General features: G+C 48.2%; 1 protein-coding gene and 1 pseudogene across 4 annotated transcripts in view; one reads left to right on the forward strand and one right to left on the reverse strand.

Moving 5' to 3' along the window:
• Positions 1-14,252: 14,252 nt before the first annotated feature.
• LOC147029794 (uncharacterized) overlaps positions 14,253-25,000 on the forward strand; it is a 100,117-nt gene continuing 89,369 nt past the window's right edge. For 2 of the 4 annotated variants that reach the window (XM_085873126.1, XM_085873123.1), the window contains exon 1: positions 14,254-14,728. Coding sequence is in view for 3 of the 4 variants with exons in the window: in XM_085873123.1 (XP_085729249.1) it covers positions 14,608-14,728 (121 nt within the window). In the remaining variant the exon portion in view is untranslated. Of the gene's footprint in view, positions 14,729-25,000 lie in introns of all 4 variants that reach the window. The other 2 variants (XM_085873124.1, XM_085873125.1) reach the window with 2 other exon arrangements.
• The window catches only part of LOC147029795 (uncharacterized), a 1,859-nt pseudogene continuing 1,295 nt past the window's right edge, over positions 24,437-25,000 (reverse strand).

The following is a 25,000-nucleotide window of genomic DNA, read 5'->3' on the forward strand; positions in this document are numbered from 1 at the left end:
CAATACAGAATATAGAAATCGACTGGAATACAGAATTCAACACTAAAAATTATTACAGAATATTGAAATCGATTGGAATACAGAATTAAATACAGATTTACACCAAAAATTGTTACAGAATACAGAATTTAACACCAAAAATAATAACAGAATACAGAATTTAACAGAGATAATTTAGGCCTTCTTCAAGAAACTGCTGATGGTAGTCTGATTGCGGAATGCTGACAGATAGCCTTGGATGTCCCTCGTGGAGGACTGCAGTTGCAGGACTTTGAGGACATCCCTTCTGCTCGTAGTAGCCGAGCAGGTACCTGGAGGCCTCCAAGGCCTTCTCATCTGTAAACTTCTGTGGAGGAGGAAGGTCCTCCTCCTCCTCCTCCTCCTCCTCCTCCTTCTCCTCCTCCTACTCCTCTTCCTCCTCCTCGACACTTGCAGCATCCAGCAGCTCCTGGTCAGACCTGGTCTCGGCGATGGGGAGATCGTCATCCTGGGAGATCCAGGCCTCCATGGTCTCCTGATGGGTCTTCGTGCCCAATGTCTCCCCCATCTCATCCAGGAGCTGCTTGTAGCTGGACTTCTGCAAGTCCTCTGTAGTAAAGCCGTAAAAGCTTGTGTCGAGGTCGTCATCATCGTCGGTTGGCTGGTCGGTTGGCTGGTCCTCCTGCCATGGGTCGCCGAGTGCGTTGTCCCAGCACTTCTTCACAGAAGAAGGCTGGATGGCTTCCCATGTAGTGCCGACCATGTTGGCCACGTCCTTCAGGTTGATGGTCTTGAGGAAGCCGACCAAGTCCAGGTCTGACGCGATGACTTTTTGGACCAGCGACTTCTTGTAGAGAGCCTTCAGCTGATGTATCACACCCTGGTCCATGGGCTGAATCTTGGACATGGTGTTCTTCGGGAGGTAGGCCACCCGGATCTTGCCGTCCTTCGACCGAAGAGTCTCTGCATGGAGGTGCGCAGGACAGTTGTCGAGGAGGAGCAGGACCTTCTCCTCCACTCCCTGCTTGCGAAAGTGCCTCCTAACCGAAGGCACGAACTGCTCGTCGAACCATCGCTTGAACACGTAGGCCGTGATCCAAGATTTATTGGTGTGGTCGTACACGATCGGCAGGCTCTTCATGTTGACGTGATGGAAACAGCGTGGGGACTTAAACTTCCCCAGAAGGAGAGGGGTCAGCTTATGACTTCCAGTCCAGTTGGTAGTCAGGATAAGCGTGACCCTCTCCTTCGCGACCTTGAAGCCCTGGGTGGAAGTCTTATCGCTCTTGAAGGCCAGTGTCCGGTCCGGCATCTGTTTGTAGTTTAGCCCGGTCTCATCGGTGTTATAGATCTGCTCCGGACCGTAGCTGCCTTCCTCTACCCACTCCTGCAGCTTCGGGAGGAAGGCTTCCGCAGCTGCGATGTCTGCGGACCGGGCCTCGCCACAGATCTTGACCTCCTTGATTCCGTCTCTTCTTCCAGTGGTGAATCCAATCCTTGGAGCAGCTGCACTCCTCCTGACCCTCCAGGGACTTAAACTTGAAGGCCTGGGTCTGTATGTAGGGTCCGGAGACTGGCTTCCCGGCTGCCTTCTGGGCTGTGAACCAGTCGAAGACAGCCTTGTCCAACGCTGGATCCTGAGCCTTCCTGGCTCTCTTGCGGCTCAGCCCGCTCTCCTCGTCGAGGTCCTGCACAAAGGAGTGAAGGTTGGCCTCCTCCTTCACCCATCCTCTCAAGGTACTCTCTTGTACCCCAGTTTCCCTGGATATCTTAGCTTTACTCTCCTTCCCAGAAACAATCCTGTCCACTAACAATTGTTTTTCGGAAACAGTTCTGGATTTGTGCTTCCTCTTTTTCCCCCTGCATGTTGACTGATGACGTCACAGCAATGTTGGAGGGAGATGAAGAAGAAGCCAGTTTCGATGTTTGAAAAGGCTGTATAAAGCTGTAGAATGGTCATAGAATCGCGGATAATCAATGTGTGGTCTGTAGTAAGTAGTCTAAGGTTATGATTGAGATGGATTTGGCCTGAGGTTTTATACAGAAGAGGTGAGAGCGAGTTTAAGACACCCTGCCATTTCAGATTCGCTCACCGCGTGTCAAAAAGGACTCAGTTGTTGGGTTAAACGGCGGATTAAGGGCTGAAACCGTGGATTATAGCAGGTGTCGGTGGTTAGCGAACACATGTCAATGATTTGACAAGCCATTGTGTGTTTTACACCAACATCCGCGCATTCACACTTGTACAACGGTTCAGACCGCGGTTGAGATCAAAGACAGGTGTTGGCGGTCAGCGAAAATATGTCAATGATTTGACAAGCCATTGTGTCTTTTACACCAACATCCGCGCATTCACACTTGTACAACGGTTCAGACCACGGTTGAGATCAAAGACCCACATTCCACCCAAAAAATACTACTATTTCAGATTTAAATTTTGGGGTCCATGGTGGGCCCGCGGATTAGCCAATTTTGCAGTTAAAAAGGCCGCCAATTAAGAGGGTTTTACTGTATATATATATATATATATATATATATATATATATATATATATATATATATATATATATATATATATATATATATATATATTGTTACGGTTATGGAAATTCGCAAACCACCATTCAGGTCCCATAGGTGAGATATCTCTGCAAGTACATGTGTAGTTAGCCCCAAACCCGTTTAGAGGGAATAAATGTGATTCATTCGGGCTGTGACGCTTTGAGATAGCCGTTTTTCTGTTCTATCTCTATTTTGAACCAACCATGCTCCAACCATGACACAACAACCACCAACCACAACGCCGCTTCACAACAACAACAACGCCAACAGCCACGATCTTTACCTTCACAACTCGCTCCCGCAAACATCGCATCACCGCCATTCCAAACAGCACCATGGCCATAAACCACCACCATAAACTCTCCACCACCTTCACCTCTTTCCTTCTGCGGCCATTCCAGCACCACCTGTGAGCACTGAGCGTCGGGCTGTCCTGGGCTCGTACAAGATGCGCACCGAGCCGCGAGTGCAAAATGCGGCCTTTCCGAGGAGAATTCGGATCAGGAATGCTACATGCCCACCTCTGATCTGTCCAATCAGCAAGCGCGGGGCGGTTTGGCCCCGCCTCCAGGCGCGACTGTGTGGAATCGAGATATGCAAATTCTAGGATCAGGGGAGATTCACGCCCCTTTTTCTCCATCCAATGGGCGAGCGTGGCTCCGCCCCCGAGCTCGTTCTGATCCAGAAATTTGCATATGGGTTCTCCTGTCGGCCTATAAAGTGCCGAGCGCGAGGCGAATCTGGGTCGAGTCGGTTTGGGCAGAGTAGGTTTGGGCAGAGTCGGTTTGGGCAGAGTCGGCCTTGGAAGAGCGGAGAGTGGCAGAAAAGGGAGAGTCGGCCTTGGAAGAGCGGAGAGTGACAGAAGAGCGGAGAGAGTTTTGGGCAGAGTCAGTTTGGAGCGCGGAGTGGAGTCGGGAGGAGAGGGCATCCCGGTGGTTTTCGGCAGTCGGCTGAGGAGAATTGGGGGAAGAGACTGAGGAGCTCAGGTCCGAGGCAAGGAAGACGACGGTCGGCGACGAGGTCGCGGTGGAATCGCTCGTCACGGGACCCAAGCAAGCCAACTATACTCTTTCCCCAGAGCATCAACAATTCCCCCCCCCTTTTTCCCCCGCGCTGAGATAGTGCGAAAAGGAGGCCCCGTTCCCACCCCACTCCAAGCAGTGCCAACGAAACCCGCGAAGGAGCACGAAGTCGGGGCACCGCCGCGCTGCCACATTTGCGACTCATCACAAAGACGCGGGTAAGACCCACCCGGTCTCGCGGACCTGACCGCTCTTTCAGGTCCCGCGCAAATATTGGCCCACAGGCCCCGTCTGCCCCCTTGTCTTTGAGGGTGGCCTTTTCTTTTGTTTCTGTGTAAATGTGTGTGTGTGGTGCCAGTCTGGTGAAGTAAAACTGTTAAGTGTTGTCGTGTGTCGGTCTTATTCGGTAGTATCTCTGCGTCATTGTTTCTTTTGTTACATCTGCTTTTTGTGCATAATTGTTTTAATTGTATATCTGTGCTTTCCGTGTGCCGCGGAATAAATGTGCATCATGTTGAACTGTTTTCCCGTTTCGCTTCGTCTTTTCTTTAATTGAATCTCCATCTTGCTTCACGTAAAGGGTTGGTAGTGGGCTTAATATGCCCGATAATTAAACGGAACCGTCGAGGCCGACGATAACACCGCTCGGTTATCCTGATAGTACGGAACGGATCGCTTAAGCGGCCCGTGTCCGGAGTCGACCTGTGGCGAGGTGCGATCGCCCGGTCTACCCTTCGCGTAGGTACTTAGGTAGGTCGAGTTTGGCGAACAACCCTATCCCACGCGGGGGGCCAATTGGCACGATCGTGGTGAGGCCGAAAGGCCCACCCGTGACTAGCTCCCAGCTTTAGTCCAAGAGGGTCATGACAGAATTGTCCGTCCGGTGGGCGACGTGCCGCGATTCGAGTTACGTGGCCGTTCGCACGCCGGCGGGCGCGAATTCGCAACAATATATATGCATATATATTGTTGCGGAAATGGCCCTTTGTGTGTTATTAAATATAGGATTAGCCCAGATTCTCCCTTAAATGCATGTTTAGTCAGGTTGTTCGGTAATTGGACGTTACATGTGTGTCGGGAGGTGTAGTCGGCTGTTCATTGTTCATACAGGCGTGGTGTGCCGAGAGGTGGTTTTCTTCTTCTTCCTTCCCCTCTACGAACTAGCCCCGCCCAGCGCTCTGAAAGTGTCGGCAGGCGATTGGAGGAGGCAGCTGCAATCTCGAGCGATGGAACAATCACGGGTCCCGGGGGAGGGTCCTGAAGAGCGGCCCCCAAGAAAGGCAAGGAAGGCACTGCATGAGGTCAGTCTGCGATCGGATGGATGAGAAACTGCTAGTGAGAGTCTGGAATCGGCTTTGTGAGGTGTGCGCCCCAAGAAAGGCAAGAAGGGGACGGCATGAGGTCTGTCTGCCCTCGGCTGGATGAGAAACGACTAGTGGGAGTCGTGATCTGCTGTGTAAGGGACGGCTGTGTCTGTCTGCGATCTGCTTCGTGAAAGAGGCAAAAGGAAGTAGCAAGCGTCACTGGCATGTGTCACATACTCCCCGTACCCATTTCAGAACAGGAAGGGGCCGGCAGCGACAACGCCGTGTGTCACTCGGTCCTCAAACCTCTCCGAGGACACGAGGGGTTTGGCTAGCTGAGTGGGGTTTATGTCTTCAGGGGGTTAGAGAGGAGAGGGGGAGGCCGCTCCCCCGATTGGGGTTTACCTGATTTCCATGAACCCTGGAGAAGTGGGGGAGGCCGCTCCCCCGATTGGGGTTTACCTGACTTCCGCGAACCCTGGAGAAAAGGAGGGGGTGGATCACAACCCCAATTGAGACATGACCCCTTTGAGCCGTGGCGGAAAGGCGGCGGGGTCATGCAATGGGTAATGAGGGATTCGTTCCCTCACTCCCCTTCCAATGAGCCAAAATAATCAGGCCATATGGGGATGTGAAAATTTTGATTGAAAATTATATCGAGAGTGGTTGCAAATTGAGAGACTGACAGAAGGGATAAGAGTGGCACGAGTGGATTTGGGTGATTCTTGGAAAAAATAATGGAGACATTGCAGGCAGAGCGTTAAACACACCTGAAGCAAGTGGATGACAAAGAGTGGCTTGTTTGAGGAAAGACTGAAATGCCTGGTTGGAACCATGCAGAGGTTCCAATGGGGCTGGTGAAGAGATTTTGGTGTTTTGTTTAAATTGTTGGAAATAAACGATTAGGGCGGTATGGAGGAGGCCAGCAGACGAGGGACGTAGTAACAGACTGATTGGGGTTTGGTAAAAAAAAAAGTGTATCAGTTAAATTTGATGACCAAGTGGGATCCGAGAGACTGGTGTGTTTTAGTATTCACATAAAAGTGAAAGGTGTTGGAGGGTGTTGTGGACTGGGTGTGTGGCACCGTGGAATGAATGACTAAAGTGTTTGGGTGAATGGCATGATTGTGCGAATGAGGAGAGTGAGTGCGAACAACGTACCCTGTCGGTAGGAGTCTCCTAACCAAGTTAGTGTAGGTTAGGGGGACTTAGAGGATTTGACATGGATTCTGAATGCTGTTCCATTGTGCAGGCGGACTGCTAGGGGTAGGTACAGGCCAAGGTATGGTGGTACTGGCTGGGAGTGTGACATGGTATTGGAAGTTGGTGAGTTGGGAGAAAGGGCACCAGGACTTTGGGGGTTCCTGGCAGGTGAAGGCTGTCAGAGGTGTTAGGAGAGCACAGTAAGGTTTAGTGCCAGGAGAGCACGGTAGGTTTAGTGCCAGGAGAGCACAGTAGGGTTTAGTGCCAGGAGAGTACGGTAGGCTTAGTGCCAGGAGAGCACAGTATGGGTGCTAGGAGAGCACAGTATGCGGGCGAGAGCCACCCCTTAGTTAGGAGCACTAGAAGCACGCTCAGGTGTAACCCGAGGTCGCTGGGTATCCTCCACCCCCGATTGGAAGCAGGCAAAGAGGCCTAGTAGTAGTCACACTCCCCAGCCAGCGAGTTATGCCTTGCACCACTAAATGAAAAAAGACATATAAGGGCCTTCCCAGGTTTAAGACAATGGAACAGTGTGCCTTGTCGGGAAAAATGGGTCATTAGGATCATTCTAGCCATAGCAGGGGTTGTTTCATGGTTTAGAGCTAAAATGAATGGTTAGGTTCGATGGACTCTCCTCCGCACCATTCATGCGTGACACCTGGTACGAGTAATGTTGATGGGAAAATTTGTTAAGAAGGGCCAGGCTAGGTCACCCTCTCCAAGTGCTAGAGAAGCCACCAGTATGTGATGAGCACACACCCACGAAGATAACGTTTGAGTAAGAAACACACCATCCTGTCTGCTAATAAATAAATAAAAAAAGAAAGAAAGAAAGAAAAAAAGAACGTATGAGGAAGACCATACCAAAACAAGTCCTGCCAAAGCAAGTCAGGCAAGGAAGGTTAAGGGTACACTCCATCTCACCTGGTCTGATGTCATCACACCCACTTGCGTCCTCAAGAACTCCTCCAAACTGCATTTGCTTACCATCGATATCACCGTGCCACCATTGCTGTGCCACCCGCTGTCCAATGCAGGGCTTGTTGCTGCTGCTGCTCGTGAGTAGGCCATTGCGGCCGAGAAGTCATTTTGTGGGCCATATGGGCCGAAGTCATTTTGTGGGCTTTTGCGGCCGAATATTCATGCTATTTTCTGGGCTGTTGCGGCTAAAGATTCATGCCATTTTGTGGGCTCAGTGGGCCGAAGAACTCTCTGTGAGATTAGGCCACTGGGCCGACTCAACTCACCTGGTGAGAGGCCAATAAGGCCACGAAGTGAGGAAACCCTCAGGGGTGAATGGACAATACTGCTGGGAGGATGCTTGAAGGAGCGAACACGTTAAAGAACTTTGAATCTTTGAATGTCCTGCGAATCGTGGTGTTAAAAGTAAAATTGAATGCCCTCCCATTCAAATCCATCATTAGAATGTTAAGTAGTGTGCATAGAGTGTGAATTTGTTTGTTAGATTTGTTATCCGACACACTAGGATAGGGACATGCCAATATTACTGTGACACTTTGGTTTTTGGAGTTAAGTGCTTCCCATATTGTGGGAAGAGTAAATGGGAGATTTGTGCTGTATGTTAGACAGGACCATTACCGTGGGCTGCCCCAAATGGAGGCTCGGGAGAACCTCGGGAGAAAGGTGGGGGTAGTGTTGCGAAAATGGCCCTTAGTGTGTTATTAAATATAGGATTAGCCCAGATTCTCCCTTAAATGCATGTTTAGTCAGGTTGTTCGGTAATTGGACGTTACATGTGTGTCGGGAGGTGTAGTCGGCTGTTCATTGTTCATACAGGCGTGGTGTGCCGAGAGGTGGTTTTCTTCTTCTTCCTTCCCCTCTACGAACTAGCCCCGCCCAGCGCTCTGAAAGTGTCGGCAGGCGATTGGAGGAGGCAGCTGCAATCTCGAGCGATGGAACAATCACGGGTCCCGGGGGAGGGTCCTGAAGAGCGGGCCCCAAGAAAGGCAAGGAAGGGACTGCATGAGGTCAGTCTGCGATCGGCTGGATGAGAAACTACTAGTGAGAATCTGGAATTGACTTTGTGAGGTGCGTGCCCCAAGAAAGACAGGGAGGCGATGGCATGAGGTCAGTCTGCCCTCGGCTGGATGAGAAACGACTCATGGTAGTCGCGATCTGCTGTGTAAGGGACGGCTGTATCTGTCTGCGATCTGCTTCATGAAAGAGACAGGAGGAACTGCATGAGGGGAGTCGGCGATCGACTTTTATGAGGAGGTCCTCGACAAGTTCATCCGGAATCCAGGGAGGGAGCCTCTGACTGTCCCTACTCACTGCATGGCTCGACACGTCTTATGGTCCCGTCAATCCGCCTGCGGAGCCCAACACCCCAATTTCGCCTACTCTGGTGAACGGGCCAGGCCTGCGTTTTTATGCTCGACCTTGTGAAAAGCCAGCTGGAGCAAACCGCGGATCTTTCGCTCTTTTGCTGTCAACCTTACGGGGCTGAACGTGCTGAGGCTGCGTGCGTGGGCAGTGCGACAAAAGGAGGACGAGCGCCATTTTGCCACGCGGTGTGTTTGAGCTTCGTCACTCGAATCCGTTGACATCGGCTTGTCACGAGCCGCATTCGTGCCTTTGACACTTTTCCTCTCATCCATGAGGCACCAACAAGTACTCTGTGTCTTGTCTGCATGTTGTCTGCATGTTGTCTAAGGTTTATCTCGCTAGGGTTCCCTTCAAAACCCTTAGCTCCTGAGTTAAGAGTGGGTTATGGATTTATTAGAACATTGTCGTGGATGTTTTGCTTGTGTTGTGTTCCCCGATGTGTCCCCAATAAATCTGGCTGATTTATATGAAAGTTGCCGTGATTGAGTTGATTCGTGCCGTGCTGAGGAACAATTTGCTCGATTTGTATATATAATAAAACCCAAACGGGCTACGGACGGGCAGACTTCGCTCGGTCTCTGACAAATCCAGTCTGTATCTGGGGTCTATTTCCCCAACTGGCAAGGCACAGGTGTATTTTGGTATCGTGATCTGAGGCACGTCACCCAAAGCCTGTGCCGAGCCAGCCGGCATAATAACCCCGGAGACGGCGGTGCTGATAAGTAACGCCGAATCTTCAACATTTGGCTGTCAAGAGTAGGGTGTGAATCCTGACACCGCAGAATCCTTAACTATATATATATATATATACATATATATATATACATATATATATATATATATATATATATATATATATATATATATATATATATATACACACACATAAATCTATATATATATATATATATATATATATATATATATATATATATATATATATATATATACACACATAAATCTATATATATATATATATATATAGAAATATATTATTATGTATGGATAATTTATTTACTGCGCAGGCGCGAACGACCCCCGGAACTCTTGGTGCGTTCTGCGCTTGCGCAAACGACCCCCTGAACTCGTGGTGCGTTCTGCGCATGCGCAAAACGCACCACGAGTTCCCGGGGTCGTTCGCGCATGCGCAGAACGAACGACGAGTTTCGGGGGTCGTTCGCGCATGCGCACAACGCAGGAGGTCTGGGGGTCGTTCGCACATGCGCAGAACGCACCACGAGGTCCGGTGGTCGTTCGCGCATGCGCAGAACGCACCACGAGGTGCGGGGGTCGTACGCGCATGCGCAGAACGCACCACGACTTCCGGGGTCGTTCGCGCATGTGCAAAACGCAAGACGAGTTCCCAGGGTCGTTCGCGCATGCGCAGAACGAACGACGACTTTCGGGGGTCGTTCGCGCATGTGCAAAATGCAAGACGAGTTTCGGGGGTCGTTCGCGCATGTGCAAAACGCAAGACGATTTCCGGGGGTCGTTCGTGCATGCGCAGAACGAGCGACGAGTTTCGGGGGTCGTTCGCGCATGCGCAAACCGCAAGACGAGTTCTGGGTTCGTTTGCGCATGCGCAGAATGCACCACGAAGACCGTGGGTCGTTCGCGCATGTGCAAAACGCAAGATGAGTTCCGGGTGTGATGAAATAAAAGATGAGGTGACGCGCGATCACATGTCGCGCGGCTCGCACACGGGACAGATAAAACCGAGATGCCGCGCGGTCGGTGGGATTGTCCCTGGGGCAATGTCATTTACGGCGGTGGTTCACTTGGTGCTCATTGAATGGTGAGAATTGAGAGTATACCGGACTCCGTGCTTATGCTGGCTAATTGCTGATTTATTTTGCGGTGATCAACTGCACATGCATTCCTTGCTGCACATGTATTCCTTTATGTGTCTGTAGAGTCGGCTTCAATCAAGTGAAATAAAGCCTACACTCCGAAGGTTTTTCCCTCGCATTCACTTCAATTTATTTCACTTGATCCCTTCGGCTGCCTCAACCGACTATGGACAAGATCTACAAGCCGGAGAGGTTCGATGCGGACTCCAATGCTACTGACTCGGAAATGAAATGGTCCCATTGGTTCCGTTCCTTCTCACACTATCTGACCATCATTTAAGAGGAAGCCGACAAACTGGCCGCACTTGTAAACCATGTCTCGACCAGTGTATTCAGGCTCTTCTCGGAGTGTGACACCTACGACGCAGCGATCGACGTGCTGCGGGCGCTCTACGTGAAGCGCAAGAACGAGGTATACATACGACATCTTCTCAACACACGCAGGCAAGAAGCCGGTGAGACAATCGATCAGTTCCTGCAAGCTCTGAGGCAGTTGGGCAAAGACTGCAATTTCCGGGCTGTAACCGCCGAGGAACATCGAGATGAAGCGACCCGAGAGGCGTTCATCCAGGGGCTCAGGTCAGACCCCATTCGGCAACGCTTACTGGAAAAAGCACAACCCACTCTTGAAATGGTAGCTGACCAGGCCCGAGCGATGGATACGGCTCAGCAGCAATCTGAATCATATGGCACACCGGTGTTGCTAATGAACGCTGCTACGGCGGAAGCTCAAAGAACCCCCCGGGACACCTCCAACACTGAGGATGGAGATAAACCCAAGGAATCGGATACCCAGACATCGTCAAACTCCTCAGCAACTACTTCGGTTGGTAAATGTTTCTTTTGTGGGTATAAAAGACACCCCCGTAACAAATTCTCCGCCAGGGATGCCACATGCATGAATTGTGACAAGAAAGGGCATTATGCCAGGGTATGCAAATCTACTCTTAGAAGAAATAAACCCACTTCTGCGGCTCTCTACTCACAAAAGAAAGTAACAGCAGCTTCACCGGGGAATCTATCCAAAGTTATCATCAACGTACGAATTAACGGGCAGATGACTGAGGCGCTGATTGATACCGGTAGCTCTGAAAGTTTCGTCAACACTCACTAGCGAAGGGCAGGAAATGGAAGATCCACCCGACAGACAATACGGTATGCATGGCCTCCACATCACGACAGTCCAGCGTACGAGGGTACTGCAATGTTGAGTTGGACGTAAAAGGCTACACGCATCGGGATGTAAGGGTACTGGTGCTTCGTGATTTATGCGCAGATGTAATTCTGGGTCATAATGTCCTCAAGCAGCACGCGAGCGTCGAAATACCCTTTGGAGGAAACAAACTTCGTCTAATTCTAAATGCTCTGACCACCGCAGAGGTATCATCCCCCCTGCTGTTTGCTAACTTGTCGCCGGACTGTAAACCGATAATGATCAAATCGCGACGATACACTGCCGCCGATATGAACTTCATCACTTCTGAGACCAAGCGATTACTGGAAGAAGGTATTATAGAACCGAGCGATTCTCCATGGCGCGCGCAGGTATTGGTGACCACCAACCAGAATCATAAGAAACGAATGGTTGTCGATTACTCTCAAACGGTCAATCGCTTCACCCATCTCGATGCCTACCCTTTGCCGCGCATAGACGAGATGGTCGAACGCGTGGCCAATTACAAAATATTCAGCACCATCGATTTGCGAAGCGCCTATCATCAAATTCCCATTCGAGAGGAAGACAAACCTTACACCACGTTCGAGGCAGGTAGACGCCTCTATCAATTCAGGAGGATTCCGTTCGGTGTCACTAATGGAGTAGCTTGCTTCCAACGAGTTATGGACGACATCATCTCGGATGAAAACCTCAAAGACACTTTTGTTTATGTGGACAATGTCATGGTGTGCGGTAAGGATCGGGGGGAACATGATATGAATCTGGACAGATTCTTGAGCATTGCTAGAAAATATAATCTGACTCTCAACTACGAGAAATGCGTATTCTCGGCAAGGTCAATTGACCTTCTCGGCTACACGATAGCCGACGGCACGATTAAGCCCGATCCTGAATGACTAAATATCGACTTCAAATCGACTTCAAACTGCCGACCGAGACAGACAACAGATACATATTCATTGTTGTTGATGAATACTCAAGGTTCCCATTCGCATTCCCGTGCTCGGATATGACCTCGGGCACTGTCGTGAAATGTCTCTCTGATCTCTTTACCATGTTTGGGAAACCTTCGTACATACATTCAGACAGAGGGCCGTGTTTCATGTCGGCCGGGCTAAAACAATTCCTATATGAACACGGCATAGCAACTAGTCGAACGACGGGTTACAACCCACAGGGTAATGGGCAGATGGAACGGTATAATGGAGTCATTTGGAAAGCCGTAACCCTGGCGCTGAAATCGAGAGGACTGGGCCCCGAGCGGTGGGAGGTTACCCTACTCGACACCCTGAATTCCATATGCTCTTTGCTCTGTACGTCCATCAATGCTACTCCGCACGAACGAATGTTTACTCACCAACGACGATATACTGACGGCCAATCGGTGCCCAACTGGCTAACCTATCCGGGAACAGTGTTCATGAAGTGCCCGGTACGACAAAGCAAGTATGAACCAATGGTGGAGAAGGTCGAACTCATCGATGCTAATCCTGAGTATGCTCATGTTAGACTTCCTGATGGCAGAGAGACCACTGTGTCGGTTTGCCATCTGGCTCCCGCAGGTACTCCTCCATCTGGTACTCCTCCCTCTGACATTCCCTCTCCAGGTGTTTCCCCCCCCCAGGAACTCCACCCGAGAATGGTGGCGACGGAGCTGCCGCATTCCACCCGAGAGCGATCGAGGAGTCATCCCCGGCACGAGTCGAGGCTCCCCAAGAGGATCGGAAGCCTCCCTCAAGTGATACCACCATTTACTCCCAGAGAGGTCGACGGATAAAACCCCCTCGACGACTCGATCTGTAAAGGGGATAATCGGCATCCCTCGATGGCACCTTACCATGCTTCTATAACTGAAAATAATCCTCACTGCTTGAAATGTATGCTTCTGTAGTTTAAATAGTTCGCACTGCTTGAAATGTATACTCCTATAGCGTTGAAGTAATCATGGTGCGTTAGTTGAGCCTCTAGTTACATTTTAAAGATGGGGAGAATGTGATGAAATAAAGGATGAGGTGACGCGCGATCATGTGTCGCGCAGCTCGCACACGGGACAGATAAAACCGAGATGCCGCGCGGTCGGTGGGATTGTCCCTGGGGCAATGTCATTTACGGCAGTGGTTCACTTGGTGCTCGTTGAATGGTGAGAATTGAGAGTATACCAGACTCCATGCTAATTGCTGATTTATTTTGCGGTGATCGACTGCACGTGTTTTCCTCGCTGCACATGTATTTCCTGATGTGTCTGTAGAAGCGGCTTCAATCAAGTGAAATAAAGCCGACACTCCGAAGGTTTTTCCCTCGCATTCATTTCAAATGTAGTTGTTTTTATACACGAGTCTCCGCACAAACGTGTCCACTTCCGGTTTGTGAATGTTGTTGTTTTTATACACGAGTCTCCGCACAAACGTGTCCACTTCCGGTTTGTGAATGTTTTGATACACGAGTCTCCGCACAAACGTGTCCACTTCCGGTTTGTGAATGTTGTTGTTGTTTTTATACACGGGTCTCCGCACAAACGTGTCCACTTCCGGTTTGTGAATGTTGTTGTTGTTTTTATACACGAGTCTCCGCACAAACATGTCCACTTCCGGTTTGTGAATGTTGTTGTTGTTGTTTTTATACACGAGTCTCCGCACAAACGTGTCCACTTCCGTCCGTGAATGTTTTTATACACGAGTCTCCGCACAAACGTGTCCACTTCCGGTTTGTGAATGTTGTTGTTTTTATACACGAGTCTCCGCACAAACGTGTCCACTTCCGGTTTGTGAATGTTTTGATACACGAGTCTCCGCACAAACGTGTCCACTTCCGGTTTGTGAATGTTGTTGTTTTTATACACGAGTCTCCGCACAAACGTGTCCACTTCCGTCCATGAATGTTGTTGTTTTTGTGCGGTTGCACATCTGTTTGCCTCCAGTCGGGCCAGAGTGACTGATCAAGTGCCATCGTTTGGTGAAGTAACCTCTGTCCGGTCGTTATTTGCGCCGATGATGTTCACTTCACGGTTCAGGGCCTTGTTTTGCCCAGAAGAGTCGACATTGAGCGCCGTGGCATCTGCTGGTGTTTCCTGTGACGATGTGTGTGCGTTCAGTGAGTGAGAGCGTGTCCTGTGGCACTCACTAACACCCTTGCTCTGTCCAAGTTCGTTCGACGGTTCGCGCACCATGCTGCACGGCTCGGGCTCGGGCACGGACACGGACACGGACACGGACACGGACACCACCATTCGATTTCCGGGCGACGTTGGCAAAAGTCAACTCCGTAAAGTGATTGAAGATCTCCAGGGTGAGTGTCTCAATGAAAGGCAACAAGGGTGAATTCAGTTGTTTCATTTACTGAGTGGTCTCGTGTGTGTCTGTGTGTGTCTGTGTGGCTCTCTGTGTGTGTGGCTCTCTGTGTGTGTGGCTCTCTGTGTGTGTGGCTCTCTGTGTGTGTGGCTCTCTGTGTGTGTGGCTCTCTGTGTGTGTGGCTCTCTGTGTGTGTGGCTCTCTGTCTGTCCGGGTCTTGTTGAGACACAGACTCTCTCTGTCTGTGTGGCTCTCTGTCTGTGTGGCTCTCTGTCTGTGCGTCTCTCTGTCTGTGTGGCTCTCTGTCTCTGTGTGGCTCTCTGTCTGTGTGTCTCTCTGTCTCTGTGCGGCTCTCTGTCTCTGTGCGGCTCTCTGTCTCTGTGCGGCTCTCTGTCTCTGTGCGGCTCTCTGTCTCTGTGCGGCTCTCTGTCTCTGTGCGGCTCTCTGTCTCTTTGCGGCTCTCTGTCTCTGTGCGGCTCTCTGTCTCTGTGCGGCTCTCTGTCTCTGTGCGGCTCTCTGTCTCTGTGCGGCTCTCTGTCTCTGTGTGTCTGGTCACTCGATCATTCGTTCTTCTCGACTCACTCAAACGGGTAAAGGGTCTCGTTATTCCAGGGTCATTGACTGATGACCAGGCTTGTGAGACATGTTTGTTGTGTTGTTTTGTATGAAAGCTATAAGTTTTAATGGATTATTTTGAGTGTGCTGTCTTCTTTCATACGCATCACAATCACTGGTTTGAAGCACGGCTGTGCCGCTGATGCAGTGCCCCTTGCTGGTTAGGGCAGGAGTTTGTAATTTGTTCATGATGCCGGCGATAGCTCGCCTATTCTTTGTGAAGGGCACCATGGTATCATGAACGTCCACCAACTAATTCCGGCAGACAGGACGCTCGTTTAACGTCCATCACCCTGCTTGTGAGACACCAGGGTGACAGTGTTTAGCTGGGTCGGGATTCAAACCCAGCCGAGACGGCTTGGAGGTGAGTCGTGTGCGTACCAATATGCCATCCTGCCAGCCCACGTGTGCTCTGAGAAAAGAGGGACTTGCCATGATCGCCCAAAGGTATGTACACTCCCCTCTAATCTGTCGAGCTTGGGTTCAAATCCCGGCCCGGCTATCGTCCTGCTGTTTCTCAGGTGGAACAATTCATCAGTTTGTGTGCCATCCCTCGGATGAACGTTAACCTGGGCGTCTCGTCTCTCAGCAGTAGTTAGTGGATGTTAAATATCCCACGATTTCATTCATGAAGAGTAAACGAGCTATTGTTGTGGTGCTGGGTTCGGTGGTGAGGATGACCGCTAGATGGAGCAGTTGGGCCGTCTCCCTCCGAACACCCGGAATTGAAGGTCGTCACTCCGGATAACTCAGAAGTCGACGGGTCGCTTAATGGACCGTGGACACCAATATTTCTATGGCGCAGTTAGGGTATTTTTGTGCGATTCCAATTTACCTAATTAGCCGCGTGGTCTCGCTATCGGGGAAGCCACACCCTCAGCGAGCTTTGTCCGAACCGAGTCGCTGTTACCAACTCGGATCCGGCATAACCGAGTGGGAATTACCAAAGCCGCGCCGGCCCAAATAACAATTTACCACACAATCGGCCTCCCTAATTCTCAAGCCCGAACCATACTGGGTAAATGAAAGAAAACACAGACAATGAACTGGAACATTTAACAGTTATTTATTTACAAGGGGCAATAGGGAGGGAAACACAGAGCAGACTTAATCACGAATATAAATGTAGGCAAATGTCCAATAGCAATCACTTAACAGTTGTACTTATAGACTGGCACCACACATAGACACACACACACACCCAAAAATAAATGGAGCCAGCTGGCCTTTATTAGACCCTCCAGCCATGGAGGATAGGCAAGCTGGGGGTCAGACTCTGGTCGGGTACCTGGCCGCCTCGTGCGGTTTTACCGACTCGCACTTGTGGAGCTCGGAGTCCGTGGACGGCAACGGGGATCCCCAGCTCGAACGCTCCAACACAACCCACCACGGTGGGACTCGAACCCACGAACCAGAATCCATCGAGCGCAGCCATGATCCTACAAATGACCTGGCCAGCCACAAACGATGACCGACGACCAGGAGAGCCAGCAGACCAGAAGCAAGTCATGACCTCCAAGGAACCAACACACGGATACAGCTCGTGATTCTTCTTATCCCTCCCCCGTGTGGGGGGGGGGGGGGAGGGATCCGCTCTCCTATTACTCGCCTCTGGATTGGATGCGGCGTTTTCGGGTGTCGTGGTGGGCAGCCGCGATTGGAGGAGGGGGGCGTGTCGGTGTCTCGGTGCTCCTCCCCCGAGAGAGGCTCTTTTGTTGTCTTCCCCAGTGTCGAGAGGGGAGACATTCTTTTTTGATGGGCCGGAGTCAGAGCTGAGGCGATCTCACCCCTGATTGGACGGGAGGAACATTCCATCTTGCTGGGGTGGAGTCGGCTCTGTGGCAAGGGGGGGCTCCGCCCACGTCCGTAGTCAGAAACACGTGCGTTATGGCGCCGTGGTGTGAAGTGAAAGCTGGGCGGGTGAAGCGCTTGTTCTCCCGCAGAGTGGGAGGAGGAGTGAAGTGAGGGTTCCAATGTCGTCAGTAGATTTAAAGATGCAAAAAACCTGATGATAAAAGAAACCCACAGCGCACACATGAAATTAACCCATTAGACATAGGGGAGAGATTCCAAGTATCCACATATACTTAACGAAATAACTAAACTTTGGGTCAACTGTATGTGTGAATGCCAATGGTTTCCAGATTCGTAACACTATCGCCGGCACCCTGAACAAATGATAAATTCCTTTATTGACTTCCTGTGTTGGAGTGGTGACCCAACCCAGATTGTAACCCTCCCCAAGAAGCTGCTTCAGCAGAACCGACATTCAGAGCAGCACATGATGATGATGATGATGATGTGAAAGTAGTCTGTTTAGCTCGTTTCTTAATGAGTATATCATAAGCTTCAATGATTCTGAAGATTCTGTCTGTCTCTGTCTCTTTCCATTTAGTCTGGATTCAGAACTGGAATTTTATCCTCGGTGTGTTTTGGAGTACATACACAATTTTATTGCAGATTCTGGTAACATAGACTACACTAAACTCAAATCCGAATGATGCCACTTTGTCACGCTTGAGCAATTTTTTTAGGAGCAAAATTCAAAATGGCCGCCATCAAAACCGTTTTTTGGCCGTAACTCGGCCAAAAATCGGGATATGAACCCGATTTCAGTGGCAAACCCTATGTTTTGGGGATCAAGGAATACACTGATATGTTTAAATAAACCATATCATCCATATAAATAGTCCATGTTGCAATATTGGTATATCAGATACCATATTTTGACTGAAAAAATATCGACCGAACTATTTTCAGCCCTAACTCTGCCCAAAATCTATATGAACCTGATTTGAGTGGTAAACAGTATATTGTATTGTATTGTATATCTTTATTTTCAACAGTACAGTTGAGTTATACAATGATTAGGTAACTACAAACTATAATTAATTGTATTAACACATAACCAAATAAACGTAATAAGCAAGGTTTATACAAATTTTACACAAATTCAAATCCAAAAAGGGGTCTGTACATGCTATCAACTATGAATACACTGATTGGTTTCTCTTTCATTCTGCTTTCACTCAATCTCACGTACAAGACATATAAATCAAATAAGTAGTGTTCACTCAAGTTCCACAGCTTCGCTTGCTGATACAGACTTTGTTTGGTCGTTCTGATATTCCTCCATACCATGGCAGCCACAGAACAATGAACAGGAGAGCCTGGCGGCAGAGCAACTACATCTATTCATTGCACAGGGTCGCACTGAGCTGCACCCACACCTGATCATCTTGAGAACATTATCAGGAGCTCTGATGACATCCGGAGGCAGAGACACAGGGAGCAACATGCTCGACACTTCTTCATGTGACCATCCATGACTCGTTGGATCGATCAATGGTGGGTCTGGATCTAATGCAGCCCGCCATATTGCTGCCTGTAAGTGCGCCCTGAGAACATGTTTGATGAAAGCCACAGTGGTTGGTGGTAGAGTTTTTAACTCTGGTGCTGATGTCAGCTTCTTGTTAGCCATCTTTGAAGACCAGACATCAAATCGAATAGCTGACATGTCTTCTGTTTCCTGGGATCCATAGCAAGCAGCAAAGAAGGAAGTTGCTTCAGATATGACATCTGGTAATTCTGCATCAAGATCACCAAGATAATTTAATTGATGACCATCTCTGAGGTGTTTCACAATTGTGCCTTTTCCGATACCCCACAGGTAGGCAACTGTGTCACATCCAGACACCACATGTGCTGCCAGAACTTGGGTGACAATATGTGCATGCTTCTGCACTGTCGCCTTAATGTCAACAGACGATCTGTCATGACTTGCACCAGCCATCACAAGGTTGCATGCCAGTTCCTTCAGTTGGTAAAAATGCAACAGCAATATGAATACATCTGTGTCGTCTGAAATTACCCGGATACTCGGAACTCCTGATGAGGCTAGAAGGACCATTTGTTGTACCATAATAACATCGGCTTCTTCGTGAATGGTTCTTAGGTCAGGCCTCTCTACGACTTGGTATTCTGCAATTTCCATAGGTATTGTGTTAGGTCCAGTTAATATGAGCTTTGTGTTGGTAGAAAATGCTTCAGGATGGTCTTTGATGAAGCTGCAAATGATATTTATTAACTGGACTTTGTTCTCTGTCACTGTCAAAACGATCTTTTGTGCAGGGAGTGGCGTCGTCAGATTCAGCTGGTGTCGTCGACTGGCATCTTTGCCTGCACGAGCGGTTCGCGTGACTTTCTTGATGCTGTTGTCATAATACCGGTCAAAGACCAAATACGTATCACATATCTTCAGCTTATCTCTCAAATAAGAAAGAAAATTCTGCACATAGTCCTCTACTGTTCCTTTCGATGGCCATTGAATCACCCACAGCATAGCACAACCATCTACAATGATTGCTCCATCAGCTGGAAACATTGTCAGACACCTCTACCTGCAATTTCTGCTTCAAGATTGCTTTCGATTTTGTGATTCGCATGTCACTGTTATCTTCAAACATAGAAGGCGGTACTGGGCCGAGCTCAAAATTCAGGATATCTTTCAGGTTGATGTCCCTCACTGCCTGAAGGCCCAACACTCCTGAATATATGAGCCCCGTGTCATATACAGGTGTTTGTCTGACCTTTCTCTGCTTTCGGGACACTGCCATCGTGACTACTTGTTTGCTGACTGGCTTGTTGAAGCGGTCTGGCCATTGCTCCTCATACTCCTTCATCTGCTTGACTCCTATGCCAACAGAAATGTCAGCGTTGACAATGTTTGGACTCATTCTTCCAGTTACAATGTTCACAAGCCCATACGGGTGATTCTCTCCACCCTGTGTACTTTAAACATCATCAACACAAACGGTTGCTATGGTATCAAAACAATCATGATATTGTTATGGCTGTGGAAATTGGAATTACACCATGAAGGGCCCGTAGGTGAGATATCTCTAAGTACATGTGTAGTTAGCCCCAAATCCGTTGTCTAGAGGGAATTTATGTGATTCATTCGGGCTGCGATGCTTTGAGATAGCCGTTTTTTTGTTCTATCTTTATTTTGAACCAACCACGTCTCAACCGCCATCACACAACAACCACCTTAACCACCACGCCAGCCATTGTCGCCAACTACAACCACGCTCCAACCCTCAGACAACAACAACAACAACAACAACGCCAACAGCCACGACCTTTACCTTCACAACTCAATCCCGCAAACATCGCATCACCGTCATTCCCAAACGGCACCATTACCATCAAACCACCACCGATAAACCCTCCACCACCCTCACCTCTCTCCTTCTACGGCCATTCCCGCACCACCTGTGAACACTGAGCATTGGGCTGTCTTGGGCTCGTTTAGCGATACGCACTGAACCGCGAGTGCAAATAGCGGCCTTTGGCGCCGTCTGTAAAGTAGAACTGTATAAGTGTTGCCGTGTGTGCGCGTAGTCGGTCGTAACTCTGTGTCATTGTTTCTTTTGTTTTAACTGCTACATGTGCATTTTGACTGTTTGGCTGTATATGTGTGCTTTCCGTGTGTCGCGGAATAAATGTGCATTGTGTGAACTGTTTTCCCGTTTCGCTTCGTCTTTTCTTTATTGACCCTCCATCCTGCTTCACATAAAGGGTTCGTAGTGGGCTTAATACGCCCGGTAATTAATCCGAACCGTCCAGGTCGGCGATAACACCGCTCGGTTATCCCGATAGCACGGAACGGGCCGCCCAAGCGGCCCGTGTCCAGAGTCGACCTGCGGCGAGGTGCGATCGCCCGGTCGACCATTCGCGCAGGTACTTGGGTAGATCGACTTTGGCGAGTGACCCTATCCTGTGCAGGTGGGCAATTGGCACAATCGTGGTGAGGTTAAACCCCCACCCGTGACTAGCTCCTGGCGTTGGTCCGAGAGGGTCACGACTGAATTGTCCGTCCGGTGGGCGACGTGCCGCGATTCGAGTCACATGGCCGTCCGCACACTGGCGGGCGCGAATTCGCAACACTATGAAGATACAAAAACGTCTTGCTTTCAAAAGAAAATTGATTAGTCGACTGATAACAATACTTTACTGTGAATTAACACACAGTTTTGCATGTTTCTTTAAAAATATCCAAGCATATATAACTTACTTGATCTGTTGACACAGTTCATTGATCTTCATGGCAGCCATTTTTTGTCACAACTGTACTGGGGAAAAACTGCTCTGTGAAAAATTATTTTTTATCACTTTTCTCGCTATACCATGAAACTGAATTGGAATCGTGCTACAGCTATATATAAACACAATAAAAGCACATCAGCAACCTTTCAGTGTCTTCATCGTATGTACCCTTGATATTATTTGGCTCAAGCTTTATAGGTCTAAACTTCAACAATTGGTCAATAATTTATTACAATTTTAGTCAAAATATGGTATCTGATATACCAATATTGCAATATGGACTATGTATATGGTTGATATGGTTTATTTAAACATATCAGTGTATTCCTTGACCCCAAAAACATAGGGTTTGCCACTGAAATCGGGTTCATATCTCGATTTTTGGCCGAGTTAACGGCCAAAAAACGGTTTTGATGGCGGCCATTTTGAATTTTGCTCCTAAAAAACATTGCTCAAGCGTGACAAAGTGGCATCACTCGGATTTGAGTTTAGTATAGTCTATGTTACCAGAATCTGCAATAAAATTGTGTATGTACTCCAAAACACACTTTAGCCAATGGCTGCCAGACTAATTATTTATTTTTATGAGTCGATTTCCCCATTGTTTTCTCTTATTTTAGTGGTTCATCAATGACATTCTTCAATTTCTCTCTTCCTAATTCGGTGTCGTTCAGACACAACTAAAGTTTGTCAACCCACTGCTCAGAGAGATTGTGAGATTGAAATGTCGACACCGTGATGGACGGTGCCGCAGCTGATTAATCGGATGGCCATTGAATCGGGCACTCGATAAGTGGAAGGAATCATTCAGATTTCTATCTCTCCCATTGAGGATGTGCTCGGTACTCTTGCAGCAGCCTTGTAGGTGTTTTGCCATTTCTGTATGAATGGTGGTCAAGGCAGAAATTTGGAATTTTGCTATTGTTTCGGCGATGTCTCTTGGAAAAGGCACCAGGACATGCTCGTGAAATGAGAACGACACAATGACCCCGTGAAAACATACTTCTCGTTGAAAGACACCGTGGGATATTTTCCTTTTACCAACTAATGCGAGCAGTCCGTGACACTTTTATCACTAAATAATTATCAATAAGTGTGTGATCAAACGTACAAATAAACAAAGTATAATTATTACCTTTGCCACGTAAGGTGGACGAAGGTTATGTTTTCACCCCTGTTTGTATGTTTTTCTGTCTATGAGGAGGATATGTCAAAAAGTTGTTTTGGATGGATTTGGACGAACTTTGGTGGAGAGGTTGGGTTTGTGACAAGGAAGAACTGATTCAACTTTGGTGAAGATCGGGATCCGGAAACATTAATTTTAAAGCAATTCTTCACCATTGAGAGATGGGGCCAAAAATGATATATTGCGTGATATTTCAAAACTTGGTGGATGAATTTTTTAGGTGACAAGAACAAGCTGATTAGATTTTGGTTAAGGTCCGGATGCAGATCCGGCCTCTCACTGCGACACAAAACGTAAACTGTTTAGCCTGGTGGAGGTATGTGCTCTACCGAGTACCGTTGAACTTCATTTATTTCTCGGATAAAGAAATAAATAATTCAAAGGACGATTTGAAAGTAAAAGTTGTTTTTAAAGGAAACAAACAACACTGCTTTGTCAATATGAGTAGAGTACCCGCCCTGCGGTCGGTCTTGTTCCAAGCATGCAATGCGTACTTCTGACGCATACCTTTATTTTGGCGGTGTATAGGCAAGTGACCGCTCCGTATAGGAAAAATAAATAACCAGGATTACGTGCATGAAGCAAAAACATACCAACTGCTTGTAATTCAAAACACCTCACTGCACTGGAAAACGGGACAGGAATACTGCACTGTAAATGGTGGAGACTTGTAATACCGTCCCTCACCTGGAGACGGTGCCACACGATGCACTGTTTGTGTATAATCATTATATTTGCTCCACTTTATCAACTGATATTAAATCTCATCGATATTTCACTATGTTCTTGCTATAGTGGGGCGGCTTAGCTGATCAATTGTGCACTTTCCCTTAAAAGCATGAAACTTGGCACATGATTAGAGTAATACAATACAAAGATTTTTAGTCCAGGGGCCACCAGAAATTTCACCCTGTATGGTGGCCATCTTGGATTTCAAAATGGCCACCAGTGTGGACCTGTTTTGTTAAATATCTCAACTTGTACAGATATCGAGACAGTTGAACTGCCTATACCTACATTTTATGGCTCTAGGAAGCCAATGGTGACATAAAATGTTTGAAAATTGTGGCTGCCATCTTGAAATCCAAGATGGCTGCCATTGACGAGCTATTTTGCTCAATATCTCATTAAGTACTAAAGATACCAATACAGTTTTAACGCTTATACCTACGTTTTACGGGTCTAGGAATCCATTGGTGAGATTGAATATGTGGCAGCTATCTTATATTTATGGATTTATTTTGGATTTATATGCTGCACAGCACTCAGAATGACATCCATTGAGTGTTTTATCATGGCCACAGTGTGAGCACTCTCGTAAAATAGTGGTAGTAGAGCTGTTACGGACATTGGACGGGCTGATTGAGACAGGTTGTGAGCATGGTAAGCTGCCCAAGAAATGTTATCAACACGAGAGGTTGTGGTCTTGTTTTCTATGTGCTCTCTTACATGCTCGAGCCATCTATCGTCACTGGACGTCTTCTCCCGGGCCAGAGACTTGAGGCATATTTCTGGAACTGCTGACCCCTTTACGCTTGCCTTAACAGGTGGTACATTGGTGTAGTAATTTGGCAAACCATTGAGTTTCTTCGTGCCAGCTGCACCACCAAGAATGATTCGACCACTATCAGTGCCGTCATCAGTTTGTTTTGGGTGCTGGAATAATGAGATGCCGGTTCCATGGAAAGAGTCTTTAGCGGTTGTAGAACTTGGGTTAACATCGATATTGTCAACAGCGGATGTAGTAAACAAGTTCTGCTTCAGGTTTGGTGGACCTACAACCTGGTCCAATCTGTAGAGTAGGCACACACTATTTCCCATATCAGCAGAAATCTGAATAACTCCAACATACGTGATGCTGATACCAAGCTGGGAGAGCTTCTCCACAAATTTTCTCTTCCTGGTTTCTGCATGTAGTTTCAACCCAATATAAATTGCCAGTGGGGTTTCTCGTTCCAGAGTGTGTCTCAAATTAGTGGGTTTGTCCTTTTGCTTTCGGGCATGCTTGACTGCATTGAACTTAAGAAGCTGTGCCAAGCTTAGTGCAGCTGGGTTAGAAGGTTGGTACGCCTGGTCCTTAATGCTCAGACCCCCCAGTATCATGTTGACAATGATATAAGTGAACTTGGCACAGATTCCTCCTGACATGTTGCACTAAATGAACCATCAAATGGCTTGGATTTATCAAACAGATGTCCATGGACTATCTGAGCCGCCCGTGCAAGGTGCACTGCATCACTGTCACTGTCCTGTTGACACACCTTTGCTAAGGCATGTCCAATGTCCTCATCAAACATTAGTAAAATGTCTCTACCCTTTTTTAGTTGCTCTCATGTCAGGAAAATGGGCAAGAATTCGCTG

The sequence above is a fragment of the Eptatretus burgeri genome, chromosome 3 (genome assembly GCF_056783735.1).
Source record: "Eptatretus burgeri isolate ZD-2024b chromosome 3, Ebu_testis_v1, whole genome shotgun sequence".
In the NCBI taxonomy this organism is placed as follows: domain Eukaryota; kingdom Metazoa; phylum Chordata; class Myxini; order Myxiniformes; family Myxinidae; genus Eptatretus; species Eptatretus burgeri.